The 18,968-nt window shown below is 31.0% G+C and overlaps 1 protein-coding gene across 1 annotated transcript; it reads right to left on the bottom strand.

Annotated features, from left to right (window-relative positions):
- Positions 1 to 941: 941 nt before the first annotated feature.
- Positions 942 to 5,431, bottom strand: LOC131643386 (uncharacterized). The gene is made up of 10 exons (XM_058913599.1): positions 5,191 to 5,431; positions 4,801 to 4,881; positions 4,542 to 4,662; positions 4,332 to 4,426; positions 3,043 to 3,114; positions 2,077 to 2,307; positions 1,823 to 1,931; positions 1,492 to 1,681; positions 1,262 to 1,395; positions 942 to 1,177 (listed from the first exon to the last, which is right to left on the bottom strand). Exons 1-9 carry the CDS (start codon positions 5,212 to 5,214, stop codon positions 1,293 to 1,295), a joined length of 1,026 nt encoding a protein of 341 aa, XP_058769582.1. The 5' UTR covers positions 5,215 to 5,431; the 3' UTR covers positions 942 to 1,177; positions 1,262 to 1,292.
- Between the last annotated feature and the right edge of the window lie 13,537 nt (positions 5,432 to 18,968).

Genomic DNA, 18,968 nt, shown 5'->3' with positions numbered 1-18,968 from the left:
TAGAAAAAATCGAAAATGCATCTCTAAACTAAATTTTAACAAAAAAAACAAAATTTAATGCATTCGAAAATATATCTCTAAAAAAACCCAATAATATTTTAGAATTTTCAGCTATGTGTCCCACACCATAAAGGTTGAAAAATAAATTGCTATGATAAATAAGCATATTTTTTATATGTTAACATAATGTGAATTTTGAGACTTTCCCTATTTCTTTATTATCTAACCTCTAAAGAGTCAGTAAGGTTGGAATAAATTCATTTAAATTATGGGTGTTGCTACTATCTAACCTCTAAAGAGTTAGTAAGGTTGGAATAAATTCATTTAAATTATGAGTCTTGCTAACCAGTGCCCTTTAAGGTAATGGTTAAGCATTCCTAAAAAAAAAATATTTTATAGAAAATCTAATATTTCAATTTTCAAGGCATTAAATAAGCAGATTACCGAGATAAATTTACTATTTTAAAAGTCTTAACATTTGCCCTGAGGGCACTAGTTAACATTTCCCTTAAATTACTAAGTATCAGAACCACAACAGAATTCAAAATTTTGATTCTATTGGTCTGGTCAGAAAAGTAAGGTTGAAATCAAACATGTTATTAAGAGTTAGTAAGATTGGAATAAATTCATTTAAATTATATAATATTTGACTTTTAGGAGGGGAAAAAACACTAAAAATTTCCTTGAACTTTTTTGGCATGCCAATCATTATTCTTATCTTAAAGGAAACGACTTGTTACATTAGCCTGTCATTTGAGAATTATGATGCTCTTCTTAAGGCTGTTAATTATAACAGTGTTGTAACAACTGCATAAATCATTCATTATTACCCAGATTAACATATTTTTCATACATCAAATGATTACACTATATTTTATGAGGTTTGTTAATAACAACCTCCGGTAGTAATTGTGATCTGTCTAATAAGTATAACATGCAAATTATATTTGAAACCGTCAAGCCAATTTGACCTCAGAGGTTTATAAGATTCCGGATTTACAACAATGATCCAAATAAGTGAACAACATATAAATCTGAATCTGCAATTACATTTCAAATAGACACCAAAACTGAGTGCAAAGACCAAATATGGATGACATGTATCACGCCACTGACATCGGTATTCAAATAAGAAGTTACTAACCAGCTACTTCCATGTTTTTCAAAAACAGCTACTCTATTTGAAATAAAGCCAAACAGTTAAGCAAGCAGCTGCAGCAACAGTAACAAGCTAAATATAAAAAATGGAGCCGCTGAATACCTCGTGACTAATAGAGCACTCCATTCAAAGTTTATTCATCATTAATATTATTATTATTATTATTAAGAAGGTCATCCCCGGGACCCCGTTGTACAAGTCTGTAATACAATATACCCATAGTTGCCATGCATGCCCTGCAAACAGATGATAACAACTTCATCAGTTAAGAACTAGCAGTATACAACATAACTGTAACTGAGTTTATATACAGGGAGAGGATAGAGCTCTACATGATTGCAATCAGTAGAAGAATCTTTCTGGGGTCCATCCGTGATGACTTTGGATGCCGTGCACGAACTTCTGGGGCTTCGGTTGCATTTGATCCTTCTTTCCTTACAGGTGGTGCAGTCACCGGAAGAGTAGGCAAAGCACTGGACCAGAAAGGAAGCAATGCTCGAAGAAACTTGTGGTGGAATGGACCTACAATTTAAAAGAGGAAATCTCAAATTGATAAATTGAACTAGACAAGTTCTGCACAGAAGACCAGAGCAAGCTAACACGAACAGCATATGACATGTCAAATATTCAAAATTCAAAATTCAATCAAAAATACTTTATCACCTCTTTTTATATACTTTTTGCGTTTCGCATCTTCATCATCAGCATAGTATGAGGTTTCAGAGTTTTGTCGGTCAACATGGACTGTTCCCTTCCTTGTGGTAGCACCAGGCTAAATTATTTGCAACGGGAATATAAAATGAGATAAAATATCAAATGCATAATAGAGTTTACAGCGAGAAAAAGTTCAGGCCTACTTATTAAAATGGAAGATATATACAAATACAGAATAAGTGCACTGAAAGATATTCTCTTACACCAACTGGACTTGTGCTTTTCATGAAATTTCCTCCTGAATTAGAACCATCTATCTCCACAATATCTGTAACTGAAAGTTTAGAAAGTTCTGATCCATCTACTGACTCTGAGTTTCTGTGATTTTCCCTACCAATCAATGGATCAGAAGAAAAAGCAGGTGGAGGACTACGTGATTCTGTCACTGACAACGAAATTGGATGATTTCCAAAGACATTCTTTTCTATACCAGTCTGCACAAAAGTAGGTAAAAACAAATTAAAATTTCAGAAAACAAGAAGAATTAAAAAAAAAGAAAGAAATTCTGATTCAAAGATAAGTATCACAAAAGAAAATAGATGCATATTAGGGTAATAAAAAGGAAACTCGTCAGAAAAATAATCAATTTCCACTATAATAGATTAATGGTATATCACAAATATTGATCACTAGCCATTTAATAAAAAATAGGGAGTGATGCCATGAATGAGTTTTCCAGATGGATATACTCATAAACACTTATTATCATCTGTACCATAATAATCATTAAGTTGCTGAATTGAAATGAGATGGGTGTGAAAGAGGACTAGTGTTGAAGATACAAATAGACCATGCATTTGCAAGTAACATATACTCATGTAATTGGTTCAATAAGCCCCGGCATTGAAGAATGTTGATATTCCATATAATACTATTACGCTTAGAAGCAATAATAAGACTGACAAAGACCAAGACCAGAGACTAGGGGTTCTACAAGTATAAATATTCTGCCAGTAAAATCAATTAAGTCCCAATTCATTTTTAATCTCTATTCCATAATGGTGAGAATGACATGTTTTTTTTCTAAAACCCAAATTGACAATGTGAGACACTAATGTATGGTAAGTTTATTCTGGTTTTTGTATACCAGGAAATATACACTAGTATAATCTGATATAATAGTTTTAAAAAATGGAGACCCCTCAAATAGTCCCAATCTCATAAGTTACCTGCAAGATAGCTTCCTTCAACTTGGAATGAAGGCGAGAACCCGAATCTTTCACGCTTTTGGGAGGCCATATCTGCACGAGTTATTTCACCAAAATGAGACATCAAAAAAGAATTGTTTAGATACCAAGGCATGAAGAAATTTCTAGAATTCTTAGAATGTGGATTGGGCCTAACTCAACCTTACAAAAATAGTTTGTAAAGCGAGGATTTCCCTACGTATAAACATATGTTCAGGTCATATATTGTCCGATGTGAGACTCTTAACACACTCCCTCACGCCCAATACTATTGTGCTTGATGCATAGATATAAATGATGGTTGACCTGATAGCAGGTGGTCCAACGAATTTTGAACATGGCTCTGATACCATCTTAGAATGTGGATTAGGCTTATCTCAACCTTACAAAACCAGCTTATAATGTGAGGAATGACTTCAGACATAAACATGTTCAAGCCATAGCCGATGTGGAATTCTTAAAAAGAAGTTTTAAGCATAATTATAATATTAGTTGAACGGGTCATGTGCCTAATGTGTGTAACTACAATATTATGTTATGGTCCCTAATCTGAGATCGTGTTGACACAGTCCTAGACGCAGTACAATCTTTCCTTTGACCTATGGTGAAGGCAAAAGCGGACTCGACCTTGACAGTCTCTTCTTGAATTCACAATTTGTTTTTATAATAATTATTGATGATTTTTTTTCCCAATCATAATGCCTTTAAATAGACTTACAATAGAAGAAGAGTCCTAATTAAACTAGGTTAATAATTAACTTTTCCCTGATGCCTTGTTAAGCTTTTGGGCCTATGTGCGAGATACTATTAGAATAGTAATATCATAAGAGTTTCTATCTACATCTTAATAATCAAGAGTTTTAGTTAAAGGAATGAATAAAATGAAGAGAGAAGGGTTGGGAATACAATGTTCTAATTTCTTTGCACAGTTGCACTTTACAATTGTTACAATTGTTCCATAACCTGGAACACCATGAATCAGACTAACTTTCAGCTAAGAGTAATTTCAATTTATTTTCTTTCCTTTTGTACACATTGCTCAGAGAACCTAGACCATGAATGATTGTTTTAAGTTTGTTCTTTCCCTTTGTACACACTGCTCAAAGAACCATTCCTCAAAGAGCCTAGACCACCACGAATGAATGTTTTGAGTTTAAAGATAACTAAATTAAAACCACATAATGGCTATAAGTTAAAAGCAAGTAAGCAAATACACTACTTTCAACCAAAAATCTATTTCCTACAAAGAATCGTTTGAAAATGAATCTTACCGAAGTGGGGCATGAAGGACACACATATCCTGCTGGAGCAGTATGTGGAGGAAAGTTCTTGATATGCGAGATCAAGCAATTTGTGTGGATAACATCTATACAAAAATTAAATTCATAACATGTAATCAGCCCCAGGTTGTCATTTTAAACATGTAATCATACAAATATAAATCGTTTATTTCACAGTAATACAAAGTCAATATCACGTACGCAAGCAACCGAGTCGAGTAGTTTGAGATTCACTCCCCTCTTCTAAAACAGCTTGGCATTGGCAGCATTTTGGCGGCCAATCATACTCTCCATCTATAACCCATTCCGAATACGTCCGTATCTATGAATAATATCAAATCAACCATCATAACTAATTTTCTTCCCCTCATTTTATATTCCCATTCAGTAAAATCTTAGAACATCTACAAAATGTAATATATTAAATGAAAAATCGGATGGAAATGTAGAATGAATTTACCACGCAGATTTGGTGCTCCGGGAAACAGATACATTCTCCACATACAGGAACTTTGTGCACGAAGCAATATAGCTTAGTAGCCTAAAAACACCACAAATCATTAGTTCTAATTCAAGGAAATGCAAAACAACTAAAATCACTCCACAAAATATTCAACAACAGAAACTCACATGTTTCTATGGATCTTTTAAATTTGAAAAATAAAAATCTATCATACAAAATGCAAACAGAATCACCAATTATTGATCTGAATTAACGAAACTAGATTGCGATTGCGAATTATCGGATCTATATATACAAGATAATGAATCAAGCATGATTATTAATTGACCTAACAGAATTCAGGATTTTGAAAACGGAAACAGAAAGTTGCGAGAAAGGAACAATTACCTTGCGACATTTGCAGACCACCATTGCATTTGAGGGTTATGATCGAATTGAATCTGAAATGATACTACAGAAAATTTGGGGAAATGAAATTGAGGTGAATTTGAGTATGATGAAATAATGGTAATCACGGAGACATGATTGCAGAGAGATAGATTTACTGAAATCGTTGAAAATAGGCTCAGCTCAGTGCAAAACCAAACCCCCCTCGCTCTTCTACGTTTCTTACCGAGATCCGCTTCAGTGTATTTTTCTTTTCTTTTTTTTTTTCTGATAAATTAAATTAATTTTTTTCAACCAAAAACATTATTAGTTAATTAAAATATATATATATATATATATATATATATATATATATATATATATATATATTTCTTACATTTTGAAATAAATGATGTAGAAGAGAGAAAAAAAGATTCACCTATAATCTCCACCATTTATTTTAAAATTCAATGGTTCAGATTCATTATCACATTCTCATATAAAAATGTCATTCTTATATATATATATATATATATATATATATATATATATATATATATATATATATATATATATATATATATATATATATATATATATATATTTATATTTAATGGTGTGTTATATTTTATTGAGGTTATAGGAGTAATAACTTATAAGTGTCAATTTTATTTAAAGTCAATTATATTATTTATTGACTTGTTTTGAAAGTTATGAAAAACCTTCAATATGTAAATATTAATTATTTAGGTGTTGGTATTATATAACTACTGTAACTTGTTTTCTATATTATTGTAGGTTTTAAAAACCAAGAGATGCTTTGAGGTTGAAAAGAGCACAAATTTAAAGTGGAGACCATTTGTTAGACAAACAGGAGTGAAGATAGAAGCGAGGCTAGTCAGAAGAGTCGGAGAAAACTGAGACATGTAAATTTGCATCAAACACCATTAGAAAGATGAAGGTCGTGGATTCGATTTCTCTTTTTCTTGATTACCGTCTTGGTATAAAAATTTTGGTGTTCCGATCTTCCAATTTAATCCAATCATATCTAGCCATTTGATACTAATGAATCTCCTCTTGCACAAGAATCTCATCATACTTCTGTTGAAGCTCAAGTTGGAGATAAACTAGTCTTGTTGAATCTATTCTCTCCAAAGAGCGTTGGATTTCTGTGAGTCTCTTCTCAATGTTGTGCTTCTGTTTGTATATATTGTCAAAATTTTACTTATTAAAAAGGATAGAATCGTGTTGTACTGTATGAAAACAAGTTACAATGCCATTTGGGGATTTCCCCCAAGAAATCTGGACTATATTGAAATACTTTCGATGAGTGATCCTAGCTGCCTCGAACCTAAAAGGATGCCACCTGTGGTCTTGCAGAGGAAGGCCACACCTAAGGAGAATGAGGTTGTGATCAAAAAGAAGTTTACACAACACCTCAACATTTGCATCAGGGAAAGCCATGCACCAAGAAATATAAACTAAAAACATGTAAATTGCATCATTTAATTAGCTCAATTCGCACTTGTTTTAGGGTAAATTCATGCATTTTATGGTATTATGTTGATTTTCTATCGTCCATTTCAGGTACTTGTCACTTAGAAGTCTCTATGCTGGAAAACAAAGAAAATGGTGAAAACACCAAATCAATACAAATTTTCTGTTGTCATGACGAACCCAATCAGACGATGATGGCCGTCATGACCCATACTAGTGAAACCTTCAGCCAGTCAACATGAAAACAAGGAGCGCGTGTTCCAGATCCATGACGAAAAGGCTATCAGCCTAGTTGACGCCTGTCATGGACCCACGATGCAGACCCCTGTTGAAGAAGTCATGACGTGAAGACCGTCAATTCAGCTAATGCATGTCATGACGTCCTGAAGTAGAAAAGTTCACCCACAATTCAACAAGCTATTTCCCCACTTCCAGCATTTTCTCCACTACTCCTGCACAATTTTAGACAGTTCTAAGCGAAAAACAGTCTATAAATAAGACTTTTATGCATTGTTTTGAGGATCTAAGCTTCTATTTTAGCACTTATTTAGGTGTTTTGCACTTAATTTCTGCACTTATTTCAAGTTGATGTTGCTGCAAATTTACATTCAAAATAGCTGTTATTTCACTTCTCCAAGTCTATATTGTTGTTGTTTCATTTATCCTTGTTGTACCAGATAAAAGTATCCCTTCGGAGAAATTTACTATATGCAAGTTTCAACCTTTATTTATTTTCCAGTTTCCTTTATTGCTACTTTAATTATGCCTTACTACTACAAATAACACTTCTAACGTCGGACGCGAAATATGTTTTACCTCGGCAATAGAAGCGAGGTAAATAAGTTCGTCATAAAAAGTAAAGCATTATCACCTTGGTGTTTAAAACACCGAGGTAAAAGTTTATTAGCACGTGGGTTCGAACCCCATTTTATGCACTTTTATTATTTACAAAAACTAGTGCCTTTTTATCTCGGTTTATTAAGAAAATTGAGGGGTCATTAGTTTTTATATAAAACTCGTTATAGTGTTTACACATAATATTATATTTTTTAATAAAACTCGTTACAGTTGAAGGTGTGAAAAACACTAGAAAAGGGGGGGTTTGAATAGGGTTTGAACACCAAAAACCGTTCCCTTCTAAAAGAAGTTGATTCTTGATAATAAGAATAAATATGCAAGAAGGAAAGAACAAGGTATGTTTATACTAGTTCACTTGAAAAATGTCAAGCTAATCTAGTCCACCCGCCAAGGTGATTTCACCTTATCAACAAGGTCTTAATCCACTGATATCACGGTTATTACAATGCACAAGCTAACTGCAAGTGACTAACGTACAACCTCTAAGACACGCTAATCTTAAACTTCATAAGAAATTTGACCAGCTGGTCTCTTAAGGAAAATATCAAGATACAGTTTGAAAGAAAGTTTGTTTACAATGAACGCTTCTACACAAGCTGGAGTAAACAGTAAATTCAAATTCTAAACTTGGAGAGAATGAAAAGCTTATGAATAATCTTTCAAGAGCGTATGAGTGAGCATGAATTAGCAGCCTTTCTCTTTGAGTCTCCGAGCCTATTTATAGCCAAATATAATAATATATCTGTTGGATGGCAAATCAGGAACTTCTAAAAAGTTTGCACCTTAAACATAGTGGGGGACAAGAACGTACGACGCGTCCGTCCTTTCATGGTAGTGGAGCAAAACATTCGTTTTGTACCACGTACTATGTACTACATAAACGTTATCTTCTATTCTTCTTGAACTTCAGAGGCTCTGCTGAGCATGAGTTAGAAAACAGAAAATAAGTATGGGGTCTTCAGAATCTTCAGTACTTGGTCTTCAGTACCCTTTATTTTCATAAACATAAGTGTTTAGTATCTGGATTGTTCTTTGGAACCTTTGTCTTTAGATCTTCAGCATTTGGTTTCTTTAGATAGTTCCTTTAATGGTTTGGCAGCGCCTTTTATCAGATCAGAACATATTTGTTAAATACTCAAAAATAAAAAAAACGTTAGAGTACCATGTTCACACAAATATACTCATTGTTATCATCAAAACTTAGAGATATTATTGCATAACCAAATCCTGTTCTAACAACAGCGTTTACCCAGAATATTACATTAATTGTCCATGAAGAGCATATGTTGGATCTTCAATTCCTTGATATTCTAGGCAAGATCAAATAGTGAAAAACTTTTTTCTCAAAAGCAAAAAAAGGGTTAGGTAAATTAATTTTTGGAAGATCTAGATTTTAGATATTTGAATCAAATAATTTTAGGGTTGATCAAATGCTAGGTGCAAGGATGTTTTCAATCGCTTTTGCATGCATTTGTTTTTTATATGAACAAAAAAATGGTTAGTAAGAAAAAGGGTAAGATAAATAAATAATTTTCTTACTCAAATAAATATTTAAGAACACAAACCTTAAACCTAAATTATTTTCTGCTCTTACAATTCATCATAGAGAACTCTTCATAACAAACACTCGAGCAAACTTTAAACTCTTCATGATGATACTTGCTTGAGAGGCACAATTCTTGATATTTAGAATGCAATCCATGATAGAGAACTTCTTTATAATGAAAGTTATTTATGTTTCAAGCGGATCACGAATTATAATGTCTTAAGTGTTGATAGTCATGAAATTGACAGAAAGAATTTGATTAAAGATTTGATAAATGCCCTCGATTTTAACGCTAAATTATCCCTCAGCTTTTAGAAAAACCGAAGGGTTAGAACATTTAATTTACAAATAAAAAATATAATTAATATAGATGTTCCAATTTTAACGCTCTATTTTGTTACCTCAGTTTTTAGGAACGCCGACGGGTTAGAACATTTAATTTATAAATAAAAAATAATTAAAAGAGATGTTAGAAAACTGACGTGTCGCGCATGCATTAGAATCATATCACTAGAATAGCAATGATCATGTATATAATCAAGTAGTAACATCTCTTTTAGATTATCAAATTGTTGTGTCTTCAAAGTTTGAAGTTCAAACATTGTTTCAAAGTCTTTTCCTATTTTCAACGTCCTACTACCAACTCTTTATTTCATTGTTTCAAATTGTTTTTTTTTATCAAAAATGGATGCAAATCTATTTTTCATTATCAATGAAAAGTATGTTGGTTTCAATGATTTCAAATGTTTTGAACCAAAGTTGAGGAAAGTTGTTAACAAACCAAAAGTTGAGTGGTTACTTTAACACTCTACATGGCCTCATATACATTAACCTCATTAAAGAGTTGCGGTTGAATGCCTCTATTGTTCCAGGTGGTCATCAAGAAATCATTCAAACTTATATCAATGCCACTCATTTATACATTACTCCATCACTGATTGTTATGACAATCAACTGTGAAGAGTTTGGTAGTTGTGTTGAACATTATGAATTCAACAATGCCTACGCAACCCACCTTCACCGACTTTTTGCCATCCAAAATAATCTCTCTAGTTCGGCTTCTCTAATCCCAATCATAAAATTTTGGTTTCAACTTTTAGTAGCGAATCTCCGCCCAAGAGAGAAAGAACCGGAAACACTTACTTGGTATGCTAAGCATCTCGTGTTATTCCTCACCTACAACATCAAAGTTAATCTTCTTCTTACCATTTTCAACTTCTTGAAGGAAATGATAAGGACTTCTCGGGAGGAAACGACTTTCCTCATACCTTATGGAAGAGTTCTTTCTAAACATTTTTATAAGCTAGGGATAGTTATGAGCGATGTTGAAGTTGAGTTCACTGAGAAGTTTGGATTTGTTGATTAGTTTTCTTTGTGTTGTTTTTTCATTATCAATGAAATATTTCCTTTTTCTATTATTGTCTATTCTTGTTTAACAAAGTTTTTTAGAATTACTAATTAACAAAATAAAACATGGCATCTAGAAAAGACGCCAAGTGATAAATCTTTGGAAAAAAATTTAAATGCAGCAAAGGGGATTCGAAGTGAGGTTCTTTATAGCTATATTACTTCGGTTCTCAAAAAAACCAAGATAACACGTTTATTATTTTATATGGATTAAAAAAGGCGTTAACTTATAGTTGTGTTACCTCGGCTTTTGAAAACACCAATGTAACATGTTGTTTATCTTATTTAAAAAATAAAGCATTGCGCTCCCAAGACATATCCTCTCGGTTTTTAGACTGTTGGAGATGAAAGATTCTTCATAAAAAATGTTATTCGTTGTAGTGCCTTGTTTAATTGCAGGTTTAGTTATTTACGTTAATATGTCTCAGTATATCTGTTGATCCGGAATATAAGGACCGTCATACTGACGATACTCATATACATTGTATGTTATAGAATTGTAATGAGAGTCATTATTTTTGTTTAGAAAATTCCTATTTTAGAATTAAAGGTTCACTACGATAGTAAGAACACTGAAATACCGGTTTACGACCTGAAAAATCGAAAAAAAGGTATTTGACTAAAAAAATCATATTTTTAGTTTTTAAAACAGCGAATGTGCTTTATTAATTAAAACAGCAAGGACCTTTTAGTTAAGGTCCAAGATATAATTGCCTCGTAGGGACGTAAGGATCCTTAAATGAAATACCAACATAATTTTCCCGTAGGGCGGCAAGGATCATTTAGTGAAGGTCCAGTATATAATTGCCTAGTATGGCGGAAATGATCCTTCAACGAATCTCCAACATATAGTTGCCTCGTAGGGAGGCTAGAATCTTTCAGTAAAGGTCCAACATATAATTGTCTCGTAAGTTCCCAGAGATCCTTCAGTGAACGTCAAGTATATAATTGCTTTGTAGGGCGACAATGATCCTTCAGTGAAGGTTCAACATATAATTGTTGCAAAGGGCAGCAAGGATCCTTCAATAAAGGTCCAACATTTAACTATCCCTTCAGTGAAGGTCTAACATATAATTGTCTTGAAGGCATCCCATTATATTGATGGTTGTTTAGACCAAAACAAACAAATTAATGTAAAACCAGACTTCTCTAAAATTTGAAATTACAACTTCTGGCTGGTGCTTCCATGACTAACTACAACAAAATTGCAATAGAAAAGGAAGGGATGATTGCAATGCAATGATTTCTTAATTCTTAAGATTGCATCTTATAGGGAGGACAGTCATTAATTGAGCTATATCAATCATTTACTAGTTTACACCACTTGCCATTCCAGATAAAATCAAACTGGAGAATGTATATTATAAGTTAAGAAAAAACAAAGAAAGAATCATTATTGAGGATGTGTGCTAAGATTTTAAACTTAGCTAAAAACTCCTAGAGACTTACAACACATATATTAAAAGGGAATGTAGCAAAGTGGGAATTGACAAAGGAAAATAAACAAGATGTCAACACAAACAAATTGGTGGTGCAAGCAAAACATTGGTTACCATTGCATATGTGACAAACAATTGCTTTGGCTGAGTATTTCATTATGCAAGCAATCGGAAGTTTTGCCGACCACACCAAACTTCATTAATCTATAACAGCAAAAGGAGTCATCATTACATAGAAAATCCTGCAAAAATAAAATTAATTATAGTGCATGGAAACAGCAAAACAGTGCAATATGATTATCCCTTTTTAACCATAAAAAAAAAAACAAAGTAGTGAAACCATTATTCATCCATTATAGAGCAATTGTCCGGGTAGATTCATTGCTTCCATCACATGAAGACTTTCAATATCAAATTGTTTCAATGTTGAGTAGATTTCTCTCCAAGATGGTAGTAAAATATTGTGCCTACCAAACAATCCTACTCTCAACACCCGAAATCCCCTTACTCTACTAACCATGGCATCATGTCAAAAGACACTATATCTCTGCAATATGCCTAAGACATTGTTTCCAATATTAACCATATAAATTCGATGAGATCTGTGACCAAAGATGAGACAATTTATAAATAAAATTTTCTTGTGCGAATGTGAAGATAAAAATCTTAGACCATTTCCAATGGTGCAACCTATTTTTGAGTTTTTTATGGGTCCCACCAGTCAGACCATCTCCAATATTTGGATAATAATAAATTTCGTATATAAAAATATTTAGATCAATAATAGATTTTTTCCCGTATACTATTTTTTAATAAAAAATATTTGGATCATAAATACCATTTTCGAAAATAATAAATTTTTTTCTATATACAAATATTATTTTTATTTAGGTATTATTTACAAAAATATTTGGATCAATATTAAATTTTTCTATATAAAAATATGAATAATGTTATTCAGCCACTAAAATGTTACACCTACACCTAAAACACTTTTCACAAATATGAAATATTAATGAAATATTAAAATTTGGTTAATATAGTTCAAGTTTAACATAAAAAATGGTATATTTGTGAAAAGTGTTAATTAGAAAAAATCATATTAATTAATGAAATATGAAAATTTGGTTATTTACAAAAATACATTACAGACTTTTGTTAATATAGTTCCATATACACTTATGTTTAGGTATATTCATTTTTTTTTACTTTTATTTTTTTTCTAAAACTACATTATTGATTAATGAAATAATAAAATTTGGTTAATATAGTTCAAGTTTAACATAAAAAATTAATATATACAGTACAGACTTTTGTTAATCCTATCTATAAAATTGATTAATACAGTTCATAACTTGGTTAATGAGCTCTCAAACATAACAAATATTAAATAGTAAAATAAAGTTGGTTAATGGAGTGTAAATGTCGGTTAATATATTTATAATTTAGTGTCAGAACATGATTAATAGTATGTATTTTATTGGTTAATGAAGTAGTGAAAATGGTTAATGAATTATAGGTAAAATAATTGGTTAATAACTTATATTTTTGTGGTTAATACAGTTGTGAAGTTGGTTAATGACACAATTTTACATTTGTATTATAAAATAAATTTTAAAAATAAAATAAAAGATATTTTTTAAAAATAATATTATTTTATTAAAAAACACTGTTCACCGTATAAATACGGTGAACAGTGTATACGGTGTTTGTATTGGTGTAAAAAAGGTGTAAGATCAGCATAGCTGTAAAAATATTTAGATCAATAATAGATTTTTTCTCGTATACCATTTTTGAATAAAAATATTTGATCATAAATACCATTTTTCGTATATAAAAATATTTATATCAATAATAGATTTTTTCTCGTATACAGACTTCATTTTTGTTTAGGTATCATTTACAAAAATATTTGGATTAATAGTAAATTTCGTATATAAAAATATTTAGATCAATAGTAGATTTTTTCCCGTATACCATTTTTGAATAAAAATATTTGGATTATAAATACCATTTTTTTTGTAAATAATAGATTTTTTCCGTATACAAATATTATCTTTGTCTATCATTTACAAAAAATCTTTGGATCAATAATAAATTTTCGTATATAAAAATATGGAAATTTCTTTATTCACCCCCTAATCTTCTTGGTCACCTGCGGCGAATTTCTCAGAATGCCCCTATATTTCGGAGATACATCTCCGAAATCATTTTTTCTGAACAAAAGTTGATTCCGGAAGTGCACTTCCGAAAACACAAAAAAAATGTGTTTTCGGAGATACATTTCTGAAAACACCCTTTTTTTAGGAGAGGGGTGTCTTCGAAGATGCATATCTGAAATATTCAAGACCAAATTGGTCTTGGAATGTTTCGGATATACACTTCCGAAAAAATTCAATAATTATTAAAAAATTAAAATCAAGGTGAATCAATACAATTAATATGTATAAAATGAAGGTGAATCAATAAAACCAAGGTGAATCAATAAAATCAAGGTGAATCAAAATTTCCTAAACAATTTTAAAGTTAAAAATTATTTTACTAACTTATATAAATTAAAAGCTTTTTAATTTCATAAGTAAATTTTGAATTATATGGAATTAAATATAAAATTTTATCATTAAATAAAATTAAGACAAATTTTTTTTTTAATTTTTTTAAACTAAATGAAAAATTATAATTCATTTTTAATTATGAAAAATAATTTTTTTATCGTAATTCATTATGAAAAATAATTTTATTATTATTATTATTATTATTATTATTATTATTATTATTATTATTATTAGTCTTACTTGATCTCTTTCAATATTATTATCAACCGTAAAAACATGAATTGAAATTATTCATAACTACATTTTAATAATTGAAATTATTTTAAATTTTTTGTAATTGAAATTATTTTAATTTTTTTAATTAAAATTATTTTAAATTTTAAAATATGATTCAGAATAGAAATATATAATAATTATTATTATTCATAACTCATAAATTATATCAAAATATATAATTATTATTATTCATTACGCATAAAGTATGATATGTGAATTAATTAATATCCCAAAATTTTTTAATTTTTGGGATTTTTAAATTTTTTTATTTTTTCGGAGATACATCTTTGAAGTCTGGAAAAATCTAAAAAAAAATACTTCAGAGATACATCTCCAAAGCAGGGGCATTTTGGGGTTTTCGCTGGGGGTCACCCCCATAGGGAGGTGGATAAAGAAATTTCCAAAAATATTTAGATCAATAATTGATTTTTTGGCCTATGCCATTTTTTAATAAAAAAAATTGGATCATTAGTAAAAAAAATTCGTATATAAAAATATTTAGATCAATAATAGATTTTTTCTCCGTATACAGACTTCATTTTTGTTTAGGTATCATTTACAAAAATATTTGGATCAATAGTAAATTTTGTATATAAAAATATTTAGATCAATAGTAAATTTTTTCCGTATACTGAATAAAAAATATTTGGATTATAAATACCATTTTTCGTAAATAATAGATTTTTTCCGTATACAAATAATATTTTTATTTAGATATCCTTTACAAAAATATTTGAATAATAGATTTTTATCTAGAACAATAATAGATTTTTTGAATAAATTTTTCCCGTATAGCATTTTTTACTAAAAAATATTTCGATCATAAATACCATTTTTCGTATATATAAAAATATATATATCTATCAGGGTGCAGTTACTGTGCATAGATAAAAATCTATGCACCATGCATAGATTATTATGGACCCTTGGATCATTGGATCAAATTCTAGACATCAATTATTATTACTCAATACTCACCACTCAATACTCAATACTCAATACTGGATTAAAAACATGATCCAATGGCTTATGTAGGCTTATGCATGGTGCATAAGTAAAATTCTTATGCATATTAGCCAAAGCCTATCAATAATATATTTTTTGTGAAAGAAAGAAGTGAGAAAGTGATGAAAGAGAAAAAAATAGATAATGGAGAGAGGTTTGATAAGTTTGATAAAATATGAGGGTTGTTTTATTTTAATAATAAAATTAAGAACTTTATTGTGCAAAGACCAAATAACCACAATTTTAATGTGGTGGCAAAAAATCAAATAAAGATATTTTTGACTTTTTCACAACCATTAATTTTCTTATATTATAGACTCGTAAAAACTAGAATTGGGTTTAATAATATCTCCTATTAACGACCACTTCCAAACCAAAAATTTAATACTCCACATCATATTATCAACATTCCAATCATGGTTAAAGCAAATCTCATTTCGCAAAAGTCAAATAGACCACGAAGTTGCAAGCCAAACAACTCTTAATTTGCCCTCCCTAACATTCTTTCCTTTACAAAACAATTACCAATCCATAAAATTCGATAAGCACTCCTCCTCTATACCACCCGGTTTATCAACCCATAAAGCTATATCGTTCAAAATAATCTTCACCACTTTGCAATTGAAAAAAGAATGATCTTTATTCTCAAAATCTATACCACAAAAAGCACACTTTAAAGAGTTAAAAGAAAATACAATACCTCTAATCTTCAAAAGATCCTTTGTTGAAAGTCTATTGACAAAATATCTCTAACCAAAGGCCTTAATCTTGAAAGGAACCTCCATATCCCAAACCTTGGCCAATAAAACATCATTCCTGTTATGCGGACCAAAAGGAATACATAAGGAATCATAAAAATCGTAACATGGAGAGTTAAAAGGAAAGGAAGTACCTCTAATCTTCAAAAGATCATTTGTTGGAAGTCTATTGACAAAAAGTCTCCAACCAAAGGCCTTAATCTTGAAAGGAGCCTCTATATCCCAAACCTTGGCCAACAAAACATCATTCATATTACGAGGACCAAAAAGAATACAGAAGGAATCATAAAAATCGTAACATGAAGAAACCGAAAAAAAACTCCCCCGGTTCCACGGACCAAACCACCTTGTCAAAATTGGACCCCCACTACAACTCCCCTTAATTTCGAAACTAGGGAAAAAAGGTTAAACCATTCACCGAGGACAACGGAAAAGCATTGAAACCAAAATCACCCCAACACCACTCTCCATTCCACCCCTCATGATAGGCACCGAAACTTCTTTCAAACAAGAAATTAGATAAAGATCCGAAAACTCTTTCCTCAAACAAACCTCCTCCAACCAACTGAGATTCCCAAAAAAGCATACTAAAACCATTTCTAATGACAAACTTACTAGAAGCCACAATAGGATCTCTAAGATAAAGGGAACCTATCTTGAAAATATCCTTCCACCAAAAGAATGAGAATAAGAAACTTTACCACTAACACTGCCACTATACATCTTCATAGAAATGTCACCTTAATAGACTTTCAACATGTCATACCAAAGGTTATCAAAGCCTTGCAAAATTTTCCACCTCCATTTGTTAAGAAGGGCCAAGTTAAAATCCGAAATATTTTTTAAGCCTAGCCCCCCTTTCTCACGAGGAAGACAAACTTTTTTCCAACTCACCCGATGAATCTTTCTCTTGCCCCTAAAATCCTTGTGTTATTAAGAAATTATTACTATATTTAATGAGTTTCAAAATACAGAAAAATTATAAAATCTTATTCAGACAGTTTCTCTAGTATAAAGTATTTTTTCCACACTTAATTTTATATAATATATATATATATATATATATATATATATATATATATATATGTCTTAATACTCAATTTGGTCCTCTACCTATACACTAGGGTCCAATTTGGTCCTTTACCTTTTAAAAGTTTCAAAGTGGTCTCATACGTTACCAAAAAGTATGCACGTTGGTCTTTTCCATTAAAATGCTTCAAACGGTGTTAACATTTGATGACATGGCACATGAGATGGATCAATCACTGTTCATCATCTCTATTATAATTTGGGTTCATACTGCAATTTTCAAAAAATCCCAAATCCTCTAACCTAATCCTGTAACTCAATCTTGTTACAAATTGACTTCAAAATTGCACCACAAAGCATGAGTTCTGGGCGCATTTCATCCTCAACATCCAGAAATGTGATTGATTCGCAAGTTTACACAGGATTTGCGAAGCTTCTATGCACGTGTGGAGACGAAGCAATACTGCGTAGGGCGAAAACCGTTAACAACTATGGAAAGCTATTTTGGGGATGCAAGCATTTTAAGGTACTACGAGTTCTATTATTGTTCTAAAGTATCTTTTTTTTCTGTAACCATAACCATCGTTCCCAATATCGTCACAGGGGCATTCCAATTCTGGGTGTGGTTTTTTTGAATGGTTCCATGAAGAATGTAGAGATGAGAAGGAAGAAACCTTGATGAAGCATGAATGGAAGATTCAGGTGCTGAGCCAAGAGATGGATGCTGTCAGGAAAGAGACAGAAGATTTGAAGTTGAAAATATTGGAATTGGGGGAGCTAATTGAGAAGACAAAGAAATGGAAGAGCATTTGGAATTGTTTTGTCTGTTTCATGTTTTTAGCTCTTGTAATTAAGATGGTCTAGTTATGTGTTCTAATGTATTTTGGAACTGTTTTGTCTTGAATTGTTTTGAGACATGTATTTTGCAAGATGTGTTGCTTGTAAACATAGTATCTTGCTAGAAATGATTGTAATGTTATTAGTGTTTTGAAATGTATTTTGAGACAGTATTTTGAGACATGTATTTTGCAATATGTTATTAGACTGAAGTATTTTACAAGATGTTTATGAGGTACTCAAAACAGAAATACCAGGAAATATGTTCATTAGAACATGACATTAAAACAACCTAAAATATGTGCATCTCAAAGATGTTCAAAACAGAACAACCCAAAATATATTAGAACACAATATGTTAGAACATGACATTAAAACAACCAAAAATAGGTGCATCTCAAAGATGTTCAAAACAGAACAACCTAAAATATATTAGAACACAATATGTTAGAACATGACATTAAAACAACCCAAAATATGTGCATCTCAAAGATGTTCAAAACAGAATAACCCAAAATATATTAGAACACAAGCTGCTAAGAACATGTTTTTCAAACAACCCAAAATATGTTCAAAGTATACTAGACAGAAC

Source organism: Vicia villosa, linkage group LG1, assembly GCF_029867415.1.
Source record: "Vicia villosa cultivar HV-30 ecotype Madison, WI linkage group LG1, Vvil1.0, whole genome shotgun sequence".
Taxonomy (NCBI): domain Eukaryota; kingdom Viridiplantae; phylum Streptophyta; class Magnoliopsida; order Fabales; family Fabaceae; genus Vicia; species Vicia villosa.
This window is presented reverse-complemented; position numbering and strand designations above follow the sequence as displayed.